This window comes from Limulus polyphemus, unplaced genomic scaffold (assembly GCF_000517525.1).
Source record: "Limulus polyphemus unplaced genomic scaffold, Limulus_polyphemus-2.1.2 Scaffold1285, whole genome shotgun sequence".
Classification (NCBI taxonomy): domain Eukaryota; kingdom Metazoa; phylum Arthropoda; class Merostomata; order Xiphosura; family Limulidae; genus Limulus; species Limulus polyphemus.
The window spans coordinates 80,706-100,447 of NW_013666895.1; the positions used below are offsets into that span (position 1 = coordinate 80,706).

General features: G+C 32.1%; 2 protein-coding genes across 4 annotated transcripts in view; both read left to right on the forward strand.

The window, feature by feature from the left end:
* Positions 1-9,147, forward strand: part of LOC111086643 — a 46,048-nt gene extending 36,901 nt beyond the window's left edge. For all 3 annotated transcript variants that reach the window (XM_022390334.1, XM_022390335.1, XM_022390333.1), the window contains exon 8: positions 5,721-9,147. In XM_022390334.1, the coding sequence (XP_022246042.1) occupies positions 5,721-5,777 (57 nt within the window). In that variant the 3' untranslated portion in view covers positions 5,778-9,147. The remainder of the gene's footprint in view (positions 1-5,720) is intronic.
* Positions 9,148-16,876: 7,729 nt separating this feature from the next.
* The window catches only part of LOC106462933 (adhesion G protein-coupled receptor A3-like), a 114,698-nt gene continuing 111,832 nt past the window's right edge, over positions 16,877-19,742 (forward strand). The window contains exon 1 of the mRNA XM_022390336.1: positions 16,877-17,908. Coding sequence (XP_022246044.1) covers positions 17,715-17,908 — 194 coding nt within the window. The 5' untranslated portion in view covers positions 16,877-17,714. The remainder of the gene's footprint in view (positions 17,909-19,742) is intronic.

Below are 19,742 nucleotides of genomic sequence, written 5' to 3' on the forward strand. Positions count from 1 at the left end.
GTTCATAGTCCACATAGACAGGTTCAGTTACTTTAGCCCACCCTTTGACAAGATAAATTATTCTCCTCTATCTCTGATAGTACAATACAAACTGGGAAACTCACTTTTGAAATCACCACTATACTGGCTAAATGCACAATCTAACTTTACTTTTTTCACTTTTACTTTCACTAGCTTTCTTCCTTGCACTCTGTACCTACACACATTTATAACGTGACAGAAAAACTTTAGAAATATCCAACCGTCTAGTAAAAACAATATTACACATAAAGAGAAAACTTAGAAGTTTTGAGTAAGATAATGTCAACAATATTACAAAAGCATAATACAAAAATTAAACTACATACACAATGTACAATTCTTGCTGAACTACGTAATGAAACTTGTCATAACTATCGCTTGTAAAACAATTAACTTTTAACACTCTTGTTATGAAAAATAAATCTTGCTATAATGGATGTAGCGTGTATGTCAGTATCTATCTATGTATGTAACCAAAACTCCTTTTATCCCTTGCCAAGTTTTCTAGCCTTTGTCTTCCCCTATTAACTCTCCTACAGGAATTCTTTGCTGTACACCTCCTTTCTGAGGCATTCTACCTAATTTTTGAGGATTTTAGTAGGATACCTTTGCCCTCCTTACCTCCATGTTGGGGTGATTGCCATCTTTGGCTCTTTCCATACTCATGTAGCTTCTTTGCTTTTAGGATCTTCTGGGGTGGGATACTGTCTTTTACAAAGTTCGTTTACCATCCACTTCTACTCTGGAGTTATGGCTAGCTCTTTTATGGGGGTTACTCCTGTGATTTTAGTGTCATGTGGGGTATCTGTGATGCTTTATTCTAATTTTTTTTTTTTTTTGGTTGTCTTGTTTGTCTTATTACGAGTCATGGCATTCTTAACTCATGTTTCATGTCTGGCACCTTCCTCTCATTTACCTGTTTTACCTCTAAGGGTTTCTCCATTAGTCATGTATTCTTGATATTGATTGGAGTTCTGTGATTGACCTGTCCCATCTCAATCATTTCTTGGTTCTTTCCCATTTTATTATCTTGTCCTTTATCATATTCTGGTGGACCATTTCTCCAGAACTGAGGATGCCCAAGGTAGACGTTTTGAATTCTTATACCCATGTTCTTATTTTTCATCCCTCGTGATACTATCTTAGGTTTGTTCACCACGAGATTGGGTACCAGTTTTGCACTTTATGATTTGACTTTGTTTCGGATCTATTAGTCTTTTGTCAGATTTTCAGAGTTTTACCTGACTTCAGCATGATAGGGGATTGTATTTACACCACAACTTGGTCATCTAGCTTCTGTTAGCTCATTCCAAACTGGAGTTGTCACAATATACTCATCTGCTTCTTATCCATGCTGCTTAGGTGGTTGGATTTTGGTTCAGCTTTTGATTTGATTGGTTTTATTTTCTTCCTTAAATCCTGGTGTCTTTACTCTGATCAGGCACCTTACAATTTACCTACATCTCACCCCCATTGTACATTGGAGGTACTTCTTCCATCGAGCACTGGGACTACATGTCATATGTTTATCCACCATTATCTGCTTTGGTTAGCTGTTTCTTCCTCATTAAGGTACCATCTTCCATCTGTCACCATCCTTCACTCTTCAATGAGACTGTGACTGGATAAGTTACATTTTAGTATATATACCTCATGTCCCTTTTTTTTTCTTTAAGGATCCTGCTCTGTGGTGAGTGGCGCCTGTCCAGGTATACATAAACTAGTCAAATCTGCACTGTAAGGCAATGATGACTTCACAATTATAACTTCCATGGCCACTACATGCACACTATTGAGATGGAATGTTCCATAAGATTGCTCGTAGATTTTTCCTCATATTGCTTTGTTAATATGCCAGTTTTGGACCTACTAACCCATGGATTTCATGGGTAAAGCAGAAGGAGGTAGCTGCCCATTCATGCCATTCCTTAGCTTGAATAAATCAGGTGTGTTCTTCTTTTCAAAATAGGGTTTTTTGTAGTCACCTGTTATACTGTCTTCAGTGTTAACATTCCTCTGGACTCTCCACCACATTTTCTCCTCCCTTTTTCTTCCAGAGGAGTACTGGAGTCCTTACCACTTTTCAGTTCCAAGCTGCTGGGGTGGTGGACCATGGAGGTATCCTCTTGAACGTAATAGTAATACACAATACAAAAAATAATGAATCCATTTATTTGAGAGTATGGCAGTGGTGTTCTGATGATGAGATGTCCTCCATCTCTGAACAGGCCAACCCGAGGGGATGTTGTAGCTTTGGAGTGAACCATCAAAATTGCAGTTCATTCCTTTTATTTGGGTCCCTCATCCTACCCCCACATGGGTGTTGGTTCCCAGTGGCTGGGTTTTGGATTCAGAGCAGGACTAATCAACACAAGTTCTCACACATGTATTACTGGTGTCTCTGTTCCCTCACTCAATTGGCCTCATCTTCATTGCTAATGTGTTGTGGGTGACAGTGGATGAATATAGAAGTTGCTATGGTTCTTCCTCTTGCTCTATCTCTTGAAGATTTACATAAACTGAGGACGATACTGCACTGGAGATGATTCCTGTCTGATTGATTTTGAGTGAAATGTCACACAATATGGGGACATCTTGATTATTTCAGTGATCTGTATGTCAGATTCCCGAATCAGCAATTTATTATCAATTTGCTCACATAAATGATGTAATATCTCCCTCCAATCTGCTGAACTTGAGGTGAAGAGGATATGATCCTCTTTCCTACCCTCACATGGATGTTGGTTTCTGGTGGCTAGGTTTTGGATTGTAGTTGACTTACTGCTGGAATGATCCTCCACCTACCCCCACATGGATTTTGGTTCCCAGTGGCTGGGTTTGGATGCGGTTGACTTGCCATGTATGGTCCCTAGCCACTCTACACCTTGGGGCACATCCTCTTACTTTCACACACATTACTGTCTCCCAAGGGATTGAGATTCAGATGTCATGTGGTTCTGATTCATATCCTTTTGGATGTGCTCCTCTTTTTTTCTGCCCATGTTTGCAACACTTCTTTCCACACTGGGCATAGAGTATACCTGGTACAGATGTGGTGCTATTTCGCACGTAGGATCATCTACTGCGAGGATCTCTACTTTTCAGGGGCCCTTTGACCACTTTTGAGGGGTGCTTCTTTCTTTCCCTCACACTGGTCACTCCACCTCTTCAATGTGGGATTCTAGCTATACCTGTGAGTGGAGGTAACATACTGTATCAGAAGTTATAATTTTCCTATACTGAAAAATGTATTTCCGACAGGTACTTATCTCCTCCAACCCTTCCTCCCCACTGAAAACAAGTGTTTCTATTTTCTGCCAAAACTCAAAGAGATAGTTTGGTAGAATTGAATAGAGAGAGTTACTTGCATCAGGAGAATTGTCGCATGATGATTTACATGTCAGATGTAGTTGAACCATGTTGATCATGGGGTACGTGGGAGCTCAAGGCTTGTGGCATTCAAAAATAATTTAGCATATAGAGGACAGCACGAGAAGAGCTATATCTGTGAGTAGAGGTAAGTACCTATCAGAAACACATTTTCAATATAGGAAAATTATGACATTAAGTAATAATTCTACATAAAATATTTGTATTGAAAACATGAGAAAACAGTAATATTATAAATGTTACTAATTAGTTGTTTTATTGACCTTAAATCCAATTAGAAAATATAATTTCAATTTATTATTAAGAATAATGTTTTATGATTATAATTTTGAGAGAATTGACAGACCACAGTAACTTTTGTGCTGTTTTTGTTTCTGGTTTGACACATTGGTTTCCGATACCTCATGGGAAAACTAAAAATATAGCTAACTTCATGATCAGTACTTATTGATTTCACATTTACTACACTTAATTTTTCTAAATCACTGGAATATTAACAAGTTAGAATAAAAATTGAAATGTTAATTTTAACCCTTTATTATTTTCTGTATTAATCTTGTAAATAACTTTAATTTTTTATTTCAACAGAAAAATTTCATAAGTTGAATTGGGCATTTTTCTATGGTTTAACTAATGTTATGAGCTCCTTTAGTTAATGCATTTCTCCAAGCATGAATGTGTAAGTGGCATATGTGCCGATTATTAACAACTGAATAATGGGTAATATTCATATCAACACACCCCATTGTAATTGGGCAATGAGGATGCACATGAAAGATTAAAAAAACATAAATAGAATAAACACTTATCCAATCCATTAAAGCCAAAAAACAAAAGCACAATTGTGTATGAGATCTCTGTACAAGTAGGATATAACAACTACCATGACCCTATCTTTCACAAATCAAAAATAAAGCAATTGTCTCACTAGTTTGATAGTGGAGAAATGAGTGACTCAAGATTGTTGTTATACTGGTGATACAGTTGTGATGAGAAACAACTTGAATGTTCGTGTAACAAGAAATACACAATGCACTTTCCTGATATGGCTGATTTGCATATATCTCATGAATATTTTAACAAACAATTGTCAAAAATAAATGTGACTCAACATTGTTCTGATGTGGATTATGTATAGAATTATCATTGTAGGAATTTCAAAATTACATTGATTTGGCATGAACTGTGCTATTTAATCCTCACATAACCAACTTGTTGTTGTCATGGTTCCCATGGCCACTGGAAAAAATCACTATTTTGGCCTCCCACATGGGAAGTGGCTGGGAATTTTGATGAAAACTTGGAGAATTGAAGTGTGCAGGCACATATTTTTTGTCATTTCTTTATTAACACCATTTCTATGCCCTTGCTGAAAGTTTTCCATAATATTACTTCTGACTGATTGGCAGAGAAGTTAGTAGCTAAATAAAATTATCTTATGAACATTGATTTCATGCTATACTCTCCTGAATAAATTTGTGAAAGTAAATAGAATAGCCTTTTTACATATTCTTCCAAAATTACAATATGTGACAGAAGTAATATCACAGAGCAGTACACATGGTTCGGCATGATATCGCACATCTACAGTGTACTTTCTAATTTTGTTGTAATTTGTATATAAATCTCACATGATTGTACTGTCATTGTTACTTCTGATAATTAATCAAATAATAGTAGCTATTAAAAATAAATCAATATAACAGTCATCAGGCTTATATAAGTGCACAGGAAAAATCACTCAAGACCCCTATTAAGGGCTGAAAAATGTTGATTCCCAAACTAAGCATATTGGCTGAAATCACTCATTTTCTATATGAAATACATAAGAAACACCAGCATTATTGATGGTATTTGTGTTTACATATATGTTATTAGGGACCCTGTCATTAACAATGTGAGGGATGCACAAGCAAGTTAGTGCACAAATGTTTAGAAACATGTTTAAAAAGCTAACTGGTTTGCTATGGAGCTCAGCGCTATTGATGATTCTAGAATTAATTTTAAAAGCCAGGTATTAATAATTGCTGTTAATTTTATAGTGTGTTTTAAAAGTACTATTTGTGTGCATGAAAACTGCTCATAATTTTGGATTTGGTACTCAATAAAAATTGTAATCATTAGTTATCGGAGAAAACATTATTGAGTAACATTTTTAATTTTTTCTTTTATCCCACATAATGCACAAATAAAAAAGTTTGAAAACATTTATATTACATAAGTTTACTGCACGGAGTTAATACTATGACTGTTATTCAATGTTTGTGTGGTGGTGAAGTTAACCTGCTTTGATTTACTGTTTTATGTAGGATTCACCACCACTTTATTGTGCATCTCAAGGCCTTCAGGAGGTTCAGCCAAAGTGAGATAATTCCATGAAACATCAGTTTGGACTCCTTTATTATACCACCCAGAGGACAGAGAGTATAGGACATTTGATGAGAACAGCACATACATTGTGGATACTTGTAGATTCTATGTGCACCAAATAACCCCATCCTTGCTCATGTTTCCAGGCTTTCTTGTTTGAGTGGACCTTTAGTACTCAGAGTTCTTGACATTTATAGGACTTTCAATAAGTGTTCATTGTTTTGAACACTTTCACTATTTCTAAGAATTAAGGATTTTAAGATTTTTCAGAGCTGTTAGCAACTATTATAGGTTTTGAATACTTCTTAAATATTATGTTCGTCACCAGAGTTTTTAAATATTTTAAAAATCATTAAGCTTGATGTGTAGGTATGAAATAGCCTCATTATAAAATGAAATCTGATTTTGTTTCATTTTTATTTGAAAATACAGTGGTTACCTCAGAAGCAAATTTTGTCATTATATCATAATCCAGGCCTCGACAAATTTTGGGCACCAGATCGCCATGGTGACTAAAAATTTCATCTTGGTGCGTAGTATTGTCTCCCATTTTATTTGTGCATAGAGCTGTGCTAAATAAAACTCAAATCTAGAATGGTTCTGGACTCTTGGAAGTCTGGAACTATTTTTGCATTTCTTGAGTCCTAAATCAAATTTTGTTTCTAGGATTTTAGTGGTGGATTCAGCACTTCTTCATGTTTTTACAGGAATGAAGTGCTGAGGTTGCACAACATGATACTAATTTTGCATCATTTTGTTTTTCTTCTTTCTCTCAATTCAACCAATCAGTGCATGTGTTTAGACTCAGACGGGACCAAAGGCAGTTAGTTCAGGCAATACTATGAAGTGGTTGTTGATATCGTGATCATTAGCATGCACACATTGCTGTGAAAGTAAACAAATATACGTAGCCCCCATTTCCTGGTACAAACAGTTGTGAAGTTAGGTTAGGCACACCTAGCTCCTGAGTTTTTGGGGTAGCTCCTAGATCTGAAATATTTGTCGAGGCCTGTCATAATCAGTTTCACACCTTATAAGTGAATTAAAGATAGTTATATTCTTGCTTCAGGTATTTGCTGTAATTGGTAAAATAAATGAATATTTTCCTGAGTTAAACTAATACATTTACACTGATGAATCAATTTTCTGAAAATGTAGCTACCAATTAAATGAACTATTTATTTTATATGTTTGAAATAAAAGAAAAATTGTTCTTTTTACAATGTATCCAAACTCTTTTTGTATAGAAACCTTGGCTTTTAATTTTCTTTAAAAGTAAAGATTGGGAAAAGTGCAATAAATTCATGTATTTTTTTTTTTTTGTGTAAAGTAAAAATTTGTATCTATAAACCCAAGTAATTTTTCTGAAGTTTTTTTTTTTTTATCATTGCAACTTTTTGAGATTCCAAAAACCTGTACTTTTCATTTGAAGTTTCATAACTTGTGGGTAGAAAATTAATAATATTGTTTATCGAAACAGAAAAATCTTACTTGCATATTAATCATATGTTGATAGAATACTCATATATAGACTACAAAATGTATGTATACTTTTTTTTCTCTTGGAAAATTCTTCTTTATTTTAAAATTGAAAAGAATTGCTTAGTGCTACGTATACCTTAGATATGTTGTGCTTTTATTGAAAGATGTATTTGTTATATTGTGGTGATAGTTTTTTTCTTGTTTGTTTGTAAATATGACCCACATTAGAAATTATAAGTTATGGAAAGGATGTGTGTGTCCACATAAAGCCAATAATTAATTTCCCTATATATATATATGATTGTAAGAAATCATATATGTTACTTTACCTCCAATTGAGCCTTCCGAAGATGTATATTAACTACCTGTGTTGATGTGTTTGTATATTATGTTTAGTTTCTTGGGAATCTTGCAGTAGCCATTCTTGGTACAAATCACAAACTTAATAAATATTATTTTTTTTTTATAAATTAATGTCCAGGAAAAAAAAGCACAAAAAATTAGCATTTTGATGCATACTTTAGCTTGTATTGTGGTTGTCAATAAAGTTACATATTAATTGGTCTGTAAATTCTGGATTAGACCAATGTTTCTACTAGTGACCATCCTGGGGTATTATACACCAACAATCTTCCTTTCGATGTTGAGAATTTAATGTGTGGAAGTTCCTAGGACATCTGTGCTTCGATTCCATATGCCCATAGGCCTAAAAAATACAACATTGTTTCCATTTTCTAATTAATCTTATTTTGTTACTGTGACCCTTAAAAAATGTTTCTTAATTTTAGTAACTAAGATTTTGACAACTGCCTTTTAAATCCTGGTAATTCACTTGTAATGGTCACGAGTAAACTGCACCCTTCACTGGTCAATTTCTACCATCAGCATAGTGACAAATTATATGTTTGTTTGGCTATTGTCATAACTCTTGGAAATATTTGGTATACATTGGTACTATTCATAATACTTCTTAGGCATGTCCCAAGCCACATTACTCTCACACACACACAGACAAGAAAAGCAATAAATAGAGGCTCAGTCCAAATGACCTAGTTTGGAATGTGCAGTGTGACAAAGTTGCATGGTTACAACAACATTTATCATCCAATATAGTATTTTGAGACCTTCAAGTTTTTGAATGGGACTTCCAAAATTGATGTGCTAGAAGTTCTGGACTTTCTGCTGTTGCAAATTAGTGGAAAAACTGTGTTACACTGAAACCACTCGATTCTCCGAATAAAATTACATTTTCATTTCCATATTTAAGAACATATTATGTGTAATGGTACACACTGTTCTTATTGCTTTAAAATGCAATAAAAAATTGCATTTTCTGCAATAAAAAACTTACCAACACATTATTTAGTACACTAACATTTAACTTCATATCTTGTATTAAACTTTCAACTAGAATAAAATAAAAACATGCTGTGTCTTGTTCTATGTTATACCATACACTAGACCGAATCTTTGCATTTCTTCTCATTCCAACTTATTTGTTGAAAAAGAGGATTACAAATTGTGTAGATAAAAAAGAAAAAATCAAATATGCTGTTAGGTGTTTATTAGGAAAGAAAGATGAATTTGGAAGTCTACTCAAAACATGAAATCAAAGAACTGAAAGATGTTTTGTAGAGCATTGGTAGCCTCCCATTGGTTCAGCAGTATGTCTAAGGGCTCACATCACTAAAAAACAGGTTTCAATACTCATGGTAGGCACAGCCAGGTCTGCCGACAGGAAAGGGGAAGGCAACTGGCCATTAGCCCAGGCAAATGAAATCTAGTTATGCCATAAAGCCCACAAACCAACTTTAGGCTATATCTTCATTTAATCTTAAAAAAGCATAGTTTTTGGCTTTTCTTTACATATAGACACTTGATACATTAAGAGTGATTGAAATAATAATTTGAGTAATAATTAATATATGTTTGTTACTTTATACATTTAATAGATATTTGTTGTTACCTTATTAACGTTTTTACGCTTATACCATGAGCTAAAAATGGCTGTTGCTGTGATTTTGCCTTGTTTATGAACTCGTTGCTGTTCTAATTTCAGATATTTTTTTAATAAGTTCTTAAAAATGTTAAAAAGAGAGAGAAAGGGGGCCTAGCGAGGATGTTTGCCCAAGGGACTGTGCTAGCTCTCAATGCTCTAGTGCACAGTATAGATAGCCTATTGTGTTGCTGTGTGCTTAACATCAAACAAAAGCATCAGCATGCAGATGTAGATGGGGTTTGTCAAACCTCCCGAGATAGTTCATTGCATCCTATGAATTTATAAAAATAAGAGTTAAAAATCAGTGGGGGAAAAAAAAAGGCAACAGTTATAATTTTTTTTTATTCAGATGATAAGAATGATATTGTATGCTTTAAAATGACTGTACATTTTAGGTCAGTCACCTCCAATTATATGCTTCCAGTATTCCATGACAGTTTCTTAAAAGTGTTGTAAACCAAACATTATTCTAAGAATTTGTGAGTGAAAGCAAAGAATACGTTGTAATATATATCTCGTAGAATGCTCCTGTACAATCTGTGATGAAAGGATGTTAATCAACAAAAGTTTTGATACCTTCAGCTATTTATGCAGCATTTGGTGGTGATTGAATACCTAAGTTGACAATGCAGCTAAGGCAACAAAAGAAACTTGTAAATTTAATATTTATTCTTTAGTTAACTGATTAATTCCATACATTTTTATAAAATGAGAAATATCAGTAGAATTTAGTTCAGGGGCATAACTGTAATTTTGAAGTCCAGGTGTAAGAGATTCCCTTGGGCCATTTAAAAGAAAATAACTATATTATGATGATGATTTCAAGTAGAAATTCAATTTGAAATCATCTTAAGAATGAAAAAGACAAGAAAGATAAAACAAAGACAGTATACTCAAGTTACATAAATTTTTTCTTTGGAACTGTCTTGAGGCAAATTCTTTTATAAGGCCTCTTGTGTGCAGTTTCTGACTTGGTACTAAGCATTGTGAGGTTTGAAAGTCTGTCTGGGCTTGGGGTCTCCTGTGTAATTCACCTGCAATAGTTACATGGCTGATTTAGTGCCATATTTTGTTTTCAAACTTCCACAAGTTTTTATTATGCCCAGGTAGGACAGCGGTAAGTTTATCGACTTACAATACTAAAATCCTGGGGTAATTAACCCACAGTTGACACAGCAGATAGTCCAATGTGGCTTTGCTCTACAAAATAACCAATCAACTAGTTTTTATTATACTTATTTATACGGTAATTTAAACACAATTCATTGGTATCACTACATTATTTGTTATCATGATTATTTTATTTAAGCTGTAATATACAGCTTTCTACAAGATTTTATACATTTCATTGACATGATTATTGTTGTTTTTTTGTTTTATTATACTTATTTATGTAGCAGTTTAAACACAATTCATTGGTATCACTACATTATTTTATCATGATTATTTTGTTTATTATGCAATATACAGCTTTCTACATGAGTTTAAACATAATTCATTGACATGATTACCATTTATAGCATTTGTATAGAATTTAATTTTACATAAGTCAGTCATATTTATTAATACAATAGAATGCTGTAGTGCAAAGTTTAAATAAAATAAATTTATGACAGTATTTTAGAACACTACCCAATAAGTATATTGTATTTTACTATTTAAATGTGAGATTATTATTTAGAATAATATAGATCGTATTTTAAAATTATATTTATTGAAATACACTTAAACATTTACTTATTTATTAAGTAAATGATAGTATGTGTATTTTGGGATTGATTTAAAGTATTAAATTGGACAGAATGGGGTTTTACATTCATTCAGCTTCACTTTCAATTATCCATTTTGTTTTGTGATTTTTTTTTTTTCAACTGTTGACTACCCTGTGCCAAATTGTGTAAAAGTGCTTTAGTTTCATTGTTATTTATCAAAACTAAAATCAGTTAACTCTTGCTCTTCTCATGATTCTTATTTCACTGGAGTTATGTTAATTTGATAGATATCCTGGAAAGGTTGATTACATGTTGACTTGAGGCTCGTCCCAATTTTTATATAAAGTTACAAGTAGAACGTTTAGAATGTTCTTACTTGTCTCGATTCAAATAGTACGTTTAGAAAGAACTTGGACTTTCCACTTTTGCTTCACACATGATTGTATCAGCTGAAAACCATAGGAGCTAAATGTACTTTTATTTTTAAGATTAAGACATTCGTTTAGAGATTGTATTACATTTTTACCAAAGATTTTTAGTTATCTTTCTCAGTGCTGCTCTTTTGAATCTACAACACATTGTATTACATCTTTCTCTTTTGATTCTACAACACTTTGTATAATGTAATATAGGATATTGGAGAAGATAGTGATAACTAGAAATTAATTTTTTTGCTTTACAGCTATATTGTATTTATTACAATGACTATGTATTCCATTGTTGAGTTCCTGTCATAATTTAATTTCAGGTTAAGACTGTGATAATTATTTTGTTGTACTTTGTTTTATGCTATATTGTAATTTTGGTGTTATGCTCTTTCATAAGTCATAATCTTCTCATTTGTGAATAGTTTTATAAATGTTTGTGCCAGAGTGAAAGAGAAACTAGAAAATTAGCAAGATTTGCAGGAAATATACATGTACATGGTGTATCCACCAGTTGTATCTTTTACAACACTAAATCTTGATTTTTTTTTATTTTATAGCTTTGTTGAGTGAAAAGTTGAAACATACTTTATTATAATTTGCATAGTTTAACACAATTTACCTTTAAGTGCACAATAGAAAGTCTAATTTAACAATCGCTCAAATATTTTATGATTGTTCATGAATGAAGAAGCCACTGCTTTATTTTTTATTATTATGTTATGAATGGTGCTGTTAATTGATATCACAGTATTCATTCAGAAAATAGATAACATCATATTGGTATTGTATATCAGTTGCAGTTTTTATCTTTATGTTTCATGATGTATACTTGATATGATATCACATATTATAGAACTCAAGATACTTTCTGTGTCATTGTTTAGTTAGAATCTATCCTTGTGTTTTGTTTCTTACCAAGAAATAACTGATTATCTTTTTAATTTCTCGATATATACAGTAAACTACAATTATGGAGTTTTAAACACAATGTATACCACTGAAGTAAGTTTTGTAAGGATAATTTTCTAGCAGAATATATAGTCTCTAATCCTTAGTATGTCAAAGAAAATGTTTAGTATTAGACCACTATATATTGTCAACTATTTCTAATCTCTAGTTTTTATTAATATGATAATACCATGTCTCCTAACTTAAGAAATACAATTTTTATTGGTACGGTACTCGATTGTCTTCAAAGTTAAAAAATGCAGCTTTTATTGGTAGAGTAACTGATTGTCTCCTAAGCTAAAATTACTAGTTTTTATTGATGAATTATTAAAGCAGAAAGAGGAGCACTTTACTACATTTTTGTTTTGTTCTAGATGTCTGGGTCAAATATTTTATAAACGATTGTAAGCAATTTAAAAATTTTCTATTATTTCACTGTGATAATGTGGGCTAGTCACTGTGCAGAATATTTAATTGTATTTTACATAACATAAAAAAAAATTTTTAATTGTATACTTTTGGGCAAGCTGCCTGTTGGAGATTCCACCAGAAACATGAAAGTTCTGTAGTAATAAACTTGTTTTAAAAAATGTGGTGTAGGATCCAGTGACATCTTTTTTAAACCTTATGACTTTTGATACTAAAGAACAGTGCTGTTATGATATAAATAGAGAAGAAAAAATTTTACCTTTGCATTTTTATGGTTTCAAATACTAACATTGCAAATACATTTCATATATAGAAAGTTGTGTTGTACAACCTGCAAAGATTTAATTTTATAAGCAGAACTAGTAAAAACTGAGTGACATTAGTAGGTATGTAATATTTTATCAGATAAGGTGACAAATATAATATATGCAGCTGTTAAAGGTAATTTTTTTGATATTTATTTTTCCTGGTATATTGATTATCTATATCTATAACTACAGATATTGATCAAGTAATTTCTAAGTGTGGGGGTCCTGATTGCATGTTTATTGTTACAGTATACATGCATTGTCATAAGATAAAGAATGAAAGTACATTCATTGTATACAAATATATAAAATGCATATATACATATTAATATGCACCTAATATTTTTAGAAACTGTAATCAATTGTATGAAAAAAATACGATTAACTGTGTCACCTGTACTTCTCCAAAATTGCAGTTGAAGTCTATGTAATGTACTGGATAATCTTGTAAGTAGAGTTTTTTAACTAGATTGTTTTTGTTACATGCATAGTGTTCCTTACAATGTTGTATGTAACTAGTAAGTTATTATTGTAATTTGTTTTTCTATATAGGTGACCTGATTTTGTATACCAAAAGGCTTTATTTCTTTATGTGTGATATACTTTTATGGACAAAGATTCTTACATAAAACAAACAAGAAATATTTCTCTTATGAGCTTTAAAATGTGCATATCTGGAAGATATTCCACAAAAGGGCTTTGTATTATTACTATTATGAGTTTTTGTTTGCTAGGTGTCGTATTGCTTTAGTGACATGTTTGACAGATTTTACGAAAATGTTTTGTGCTTTGTAATGTAATTAAATCATATTTTTTCTTGCTTATAAAATATTATAATTAGCACAAAGAATACATTATTACTGTAGAGATATGTGAATTATAACCCCAAATAAATTTCATGGAATTATTTATCTCAGAGTACAGACTTTTCAGTAAAACCATAATGTTTTAAACATACAAGCTCAAAATTAAAATCAAAGATAGAAGTATCAAGTCATTTTTCCAGAGTTCTCCCTCCACTTTTTTTGGCTCTTGTTAAGCCAAGGTATTGTATTTTTGGGAAATTTAAGTAAGTATTTCTTATGAATAAGTGGCCATATGTCATTGAGTTTCATTCAAACATTTAATTCAGTCTGTTAATTTCAAAAATTAATAAACCACAGAATGTTTATGGTTACAAACTAATCATCAAAATGTGTGATCTATTCTTTACTGTGAGACAAAATTAAAAATTTGTTAGAATTATAGAAGCAGATCCAAAGTTATATTTTACCTAATTGTTGATGTATACATGTCGAAAATAGAGACGTATAACCATGTTTTTCAGCCAAGAACCCAACACAAAAAGTTAAATATGCAATTATACATACATATACATATAAATACAAAAAATAGAGAGGGTGAGGTTCATTCACAGTAGTAATAAGCAAGTTTGAGTGCACATATTAGTACTTGTTGCCTGCCTCTCCACAAAAAACAATTTAAAGTTTATCACTATTAATACTTCTTTCTTTCTTTTTTTTTAACAATTAGATGCTTGAAATAGACAGTCTTAATATTTATCATATTTGTTCTTAAAAGCATTCACCGACGTTGCCTCCAGAATATCATGATTGACTATTTTATTCCATTTGTTTACTACTCTGTGTGTATAGAAATTTCTTATTACAATGTTTTTTGTATATTTTTGCTGGGTCACTTGGATTTATTATAAATAATTTTTCAGCATTTATATTTTCAAATTCTTTTATAATCTTAAAGGTCTTTATTATGTTTCTTTTATGCCTCCACTCCTACAGTGTAGTTAGATTTAATCTCTTCAGTCTCTCTTCATATGCTTTATCCTTTAACTCAGTTTTGTGGCTCTTATTTACACTCTTTCCAAGGCATCAATATCTTTTTTTTTTTAGGTATGGTGGCCAAGCTTGTACAGCATACTACAAATGTGATCTTACATAGGTCTTATATAATATGAAAAATATCTCAGCATCCAGAAACTCAAAGGAAGATCTTATGTTTCCAAGAGTTTGGTTGGCCTTCCTAGTAACTTCTGAAATATGGCACTGGACTTCACTCTGAAGAATCTAATATCCCTAAATAATTTTCAGTATCTGTAATAGTTAGCTTAACCCCATTCATGAAATAATCTTGCTTGGTATTACTTATTCCCGAATGCATAACCTTACACTTTTCAATATTAAAATCCAGCATCCACTCCTTTGACCAATTTGTTAATATCTTGAGATTGGACCTTAATTGTTCAACCTGATCTTTAGTTCTTATTGAATTATATATTTTAGAATCATCAGCAAAAATTTTACATGATGAATTGATATTCCTGGGTAGATCATTAATGAATATAGCAAACAAGATTGGTCCAAGCATCAAGCCCTGGAGAACACCACTAATAACCTTCTTCTACCCAGACTGAGATACATTGAAATCTATTAATGAGATATGCTTCAATCCAATCATAGATATTTCCTGTAATACATACTATTTTAACTTAAGTAGTAATCTTCTATGAGGGACAGAATCAAATGGTTTGCTAAAGTCGAGAAATACAACATCAAATGGTGCACTCTCATTATAAGTCCAGCCTTCCAAGGTCTCAATTAAATTAGTAAGACTTGATCTTCCCGGTATAAAACCATATTGCAAGACTGAAATTATATTTAACCTTCAAGTTGGTCCATTATCCTTTTTCTAATAACTTTCTCCAATAATTTAACCACCTGTGAAGTGAGAGAAATTGATCTATAATTTGCTGCAAGTTTCTTGTTTCCCTTTACATGAATTACAGTCATAATAACAGATCTCCATTCATATGGTAGTTTTGCTGACTATAGAGATTTGTTAAAAATTATTGTTAAGGGTTTTGCTAGTTCATCTGCTGCCAGTTTCAGTATCTTTGGATGGATATTATCAGGTCCCATGGCTTTGAATTCATTTATCTGCTTCATCAACTGAAACACCTCACCTTTCATTTACAATCAAATCTAAAATTTCATTTTGGCTGTAACTAACATCATTTACATTATGTATTCAGTTATTTTCTTCAGTCCCAAATAAAGACTGTGTAGCCTCACTCAAAATTAAAAATTCCTCACCCAATTCTTTCTTAAAACACAGATACAAAATATTCATTAAACACCTGTGCTGTTTCCTCACTATTCTGTGTCAGATCTCCATTAATGTTAACTACCCTGTTGACAGGTTTTTGATATACTTTTTTCTGTTTACTTATTTATAAAAAGATCTATTAATCTTCATATCTTTAACAAGTTTTTTTCAAATTTACATTTTATTCTTCTTATAATTCTTTTTTACTTATTTCTCTGTTTTATATATTCTTTATAATTACTTCTAGTTTAAATCTTAAGAGTAAACCAAAGTATTGTGCTAAGCTTAAGAAGTTGGTCTTTTCTTCATATCTACTTCAATTGATCAAATTGGCGGTAACTTGAAACCATGAACAGTCGATTGATTAACAATCGAAGCAATAACTAACGGTTCAACCTTCAAACATAATAATAATTTTTATAGTTGTGTAATTAAGGTAACAAAAGGCACATTTTAAAATGAAATAACTTACTGTAACGATAATTTTATATACCGTATCGCGCTGTATAATAAATTATATTAAGAAACTCTCACTTTCCATCTACCAATCAAGTTCATTGAAACATAACTACGAAAAGTCAACCACTCACGTGCGTTGTAATAGTTCAGTTCGACAAGCATGTCGTTGAGAGGATGGCTGTTGCTTGTGGCTTTATGTTGTTCACGCATCGCGCTTTGGTCATTAAATCCTGTTATTAGTATGAAAGTGAGGCTATATTTGAGAGTAGTGTTGTTACTTAAGGGGTTTAGGCCTATAAGATTGCTTTGCGTGATAGATTACAATACTAAATTTCGAGGAAGAATAAGAAGTATAGTTTCTACATAATAAATATATAATTTTTTTCTTTATGTATTATCGTAATTGCAATGTCCTCAGTGCCCTTAGCGTTCAGTAAGTGGTGCCACGAAAGCTTGACAACCCGCGAGCTGTTTTCCTTTTCTACGGAAGAACGCTGTCTCAGGGCATAGGAAATATACCTTTGAACTACATTTCAGAGGTAAATATTAATGACGATTTAATTTGTTCTCGGTGAATTTGATAATGTCTTGGCTCTACATGTTTTAATACTAAATATAAGATACAGACAGTGTGACTGTGAGCTAATAAGCGGTTTCCCTCGTTCAGACATTGGAGCCGAGTAGGGTAAAACTTAGGGCCTTTCCTTGAAGTTGAATGCCAGTCGATATGACCCAACCTTCTAGTTGGAATAGTTCTAGTAGAATATTATTTGTGGCCTTTATTTGTACAAAAATATACCATGAAGCAAAAGGAAATCTATTTCGCTTATGAAAGTGTGAGTTTTAATTTTAAAACTGTTTGTTTTTGGATCCTTAAATATATCGTTAAACGAGTTTGAAACATATCCTTCATTTCACTGTCCATTAGTGCTATATTCAGTTAAGTAATTTATACTGGGCGACCGTTTTGATGACACGAAAGAACCAACAAACATATAATTTAAAATTAACTGAGTTAAAAAAGTGGAATATATAGTAAAGAAAAATGAAACCACTTTGGATGACCTGTTTACTTCTTTCGGCCATGGCGTCAGTTTCAGCCGACTGCCCTGAAGCTTGTCGTTGTAGGGGCCGTCCATCAATTAACCACGGTCACCGAGTCAAGTGCAATAAATTAACAAACGTGTCTTCGTTAACACCTGACAAGCTTGCCAAACTTCCAAGGAATACCGTTTCATTGTAAGTAGTAAATATTTTCTGTTGTTTTTTTGGAGATTAAGGAAAATCACTATTGATATTCAATTTTCATTTGTGGGGGAGAGGGAAATATGGGTGATTGTAGTGCTGAACTTTGCTGAAAATATCGTTTATTTTATAGTTATACTGATAGCGAGAGGATACTCAACTTATGAAACAATGCATTCTAATCTTTTTAAGTAGTAACGTAAGAAGGGTGTTTTTTAATTAGCTATACCAAGTGCCAGGTTAATTTTCAGTTTCGCTCTAAGTACTTAGCTTGCTTTGATCGAAAGTTATTATTAAGTACTATTAAAAGCATTAATATATTTCAACTTATCAGTAGTATTGCTATTACTGTTAACCATGTCAAGCTTATTGTGAAAATTAAGTTTCCGAAAAAGTTTTAAAAACGTACATAACTGATAGGATTGTGTACATTTTTTCTTATGCACCACAAAAATGTAAAAACATCTTTTGCATCTCTGTGTTTCGACATTGCAGAATGTGATATTCATCGACATTACATCAAGAAATTCAAAACGTCATGGCCATTGCGAAGGATTTACTACTGTATCCTCTTCAGTTAATCAGAAATGCTATTGTAAACCACGACTATTTTAAATTCTTAAATAGTAATAAATCAACGCTTTTGTTCCACGAAAATATTCCAGTTGTTTGCAACGGTGAAATTATTATTATAATGGTTTTTGAGCATTATTTTGCTGAGATGAAAAGGTATAATTAGTTTGACTTTTAGCTGGCCCCTCACTTTAAGACAGTAACCTAAACTGCTGTTGCCAAGACCCAGCTGTTCTTCGGTGCAAAGAAATCTTGTGCGCGTTAGTACTAGGAGTGCGATTAACATTTAAGTAAGTGTTGTGTTGTTACAAACTGTCAAATCAATATTGAAGACGTGTGTGTACGCAAATAAAAAAAATTAAATATGACATCATTTACCTTCGATGTTACAGCAAGAGTTTATTATCGATGCGCATGTTGAACAAAAAAAAAAAAAAAAAAAACGTTAGGAAATATTTTAAAAATAAAACTATTTCGTACGTGGTTAAACATTTTCAGAGGATCAGTATATTAATTTCTGGTTGAGCACTCATGAAAACTACTGTTGTCGAGTAGTTAATTGGAAGATGAGCTTTCAAACTAATAATATTTAATGATAAGACAAAATACTAAGTAGTAAGCTTGTGTTTCAATTCATTTTGCGGAAAGTCTGCGACTCTCCGTTCAATAGTACCATTACTAGTTAGTAGTACGATGTTTGAGAGGAAGATTAGGCACTACATACATTGTTCTCTTTTTTTCTGTCATATTTCATCTTCAACAATTTAAAACATAATTATTACCGTATACCGTAAGAACATACTTCTAATTAGGGAAGACTGCAACAAGCCAGGATTGCTAGGGGTGTACTGATAAAAAATATAGCACCACAATATTGTATGTTACACGTAAGAAAAATAGAATACACAGTCGTTTATTAGTGAATACCTGGTTGTGTTTGTATATCCGATTCATTAACAACCAATTTATCACGTTACACAGCTTTTTGTTCCAGAGCTAGATTTGCCGCCGATATTGTTACTGAAAGTAAGATTATAATGAAACCAATTATGTGCGAAGGACACTATTTTAATCTAATAACTTGATATTTTGTAGTCAGACGGTTTGTTGGCATGTATTTCTTTAAGTGTAATCGTTTTTCACTCTCTCTCTCTCTAAAAAAATAATCATATATCTATCTATATACTATATATATATATATATATATATATATATACTATATACTATATATATATATATCTATATAGTACGTATT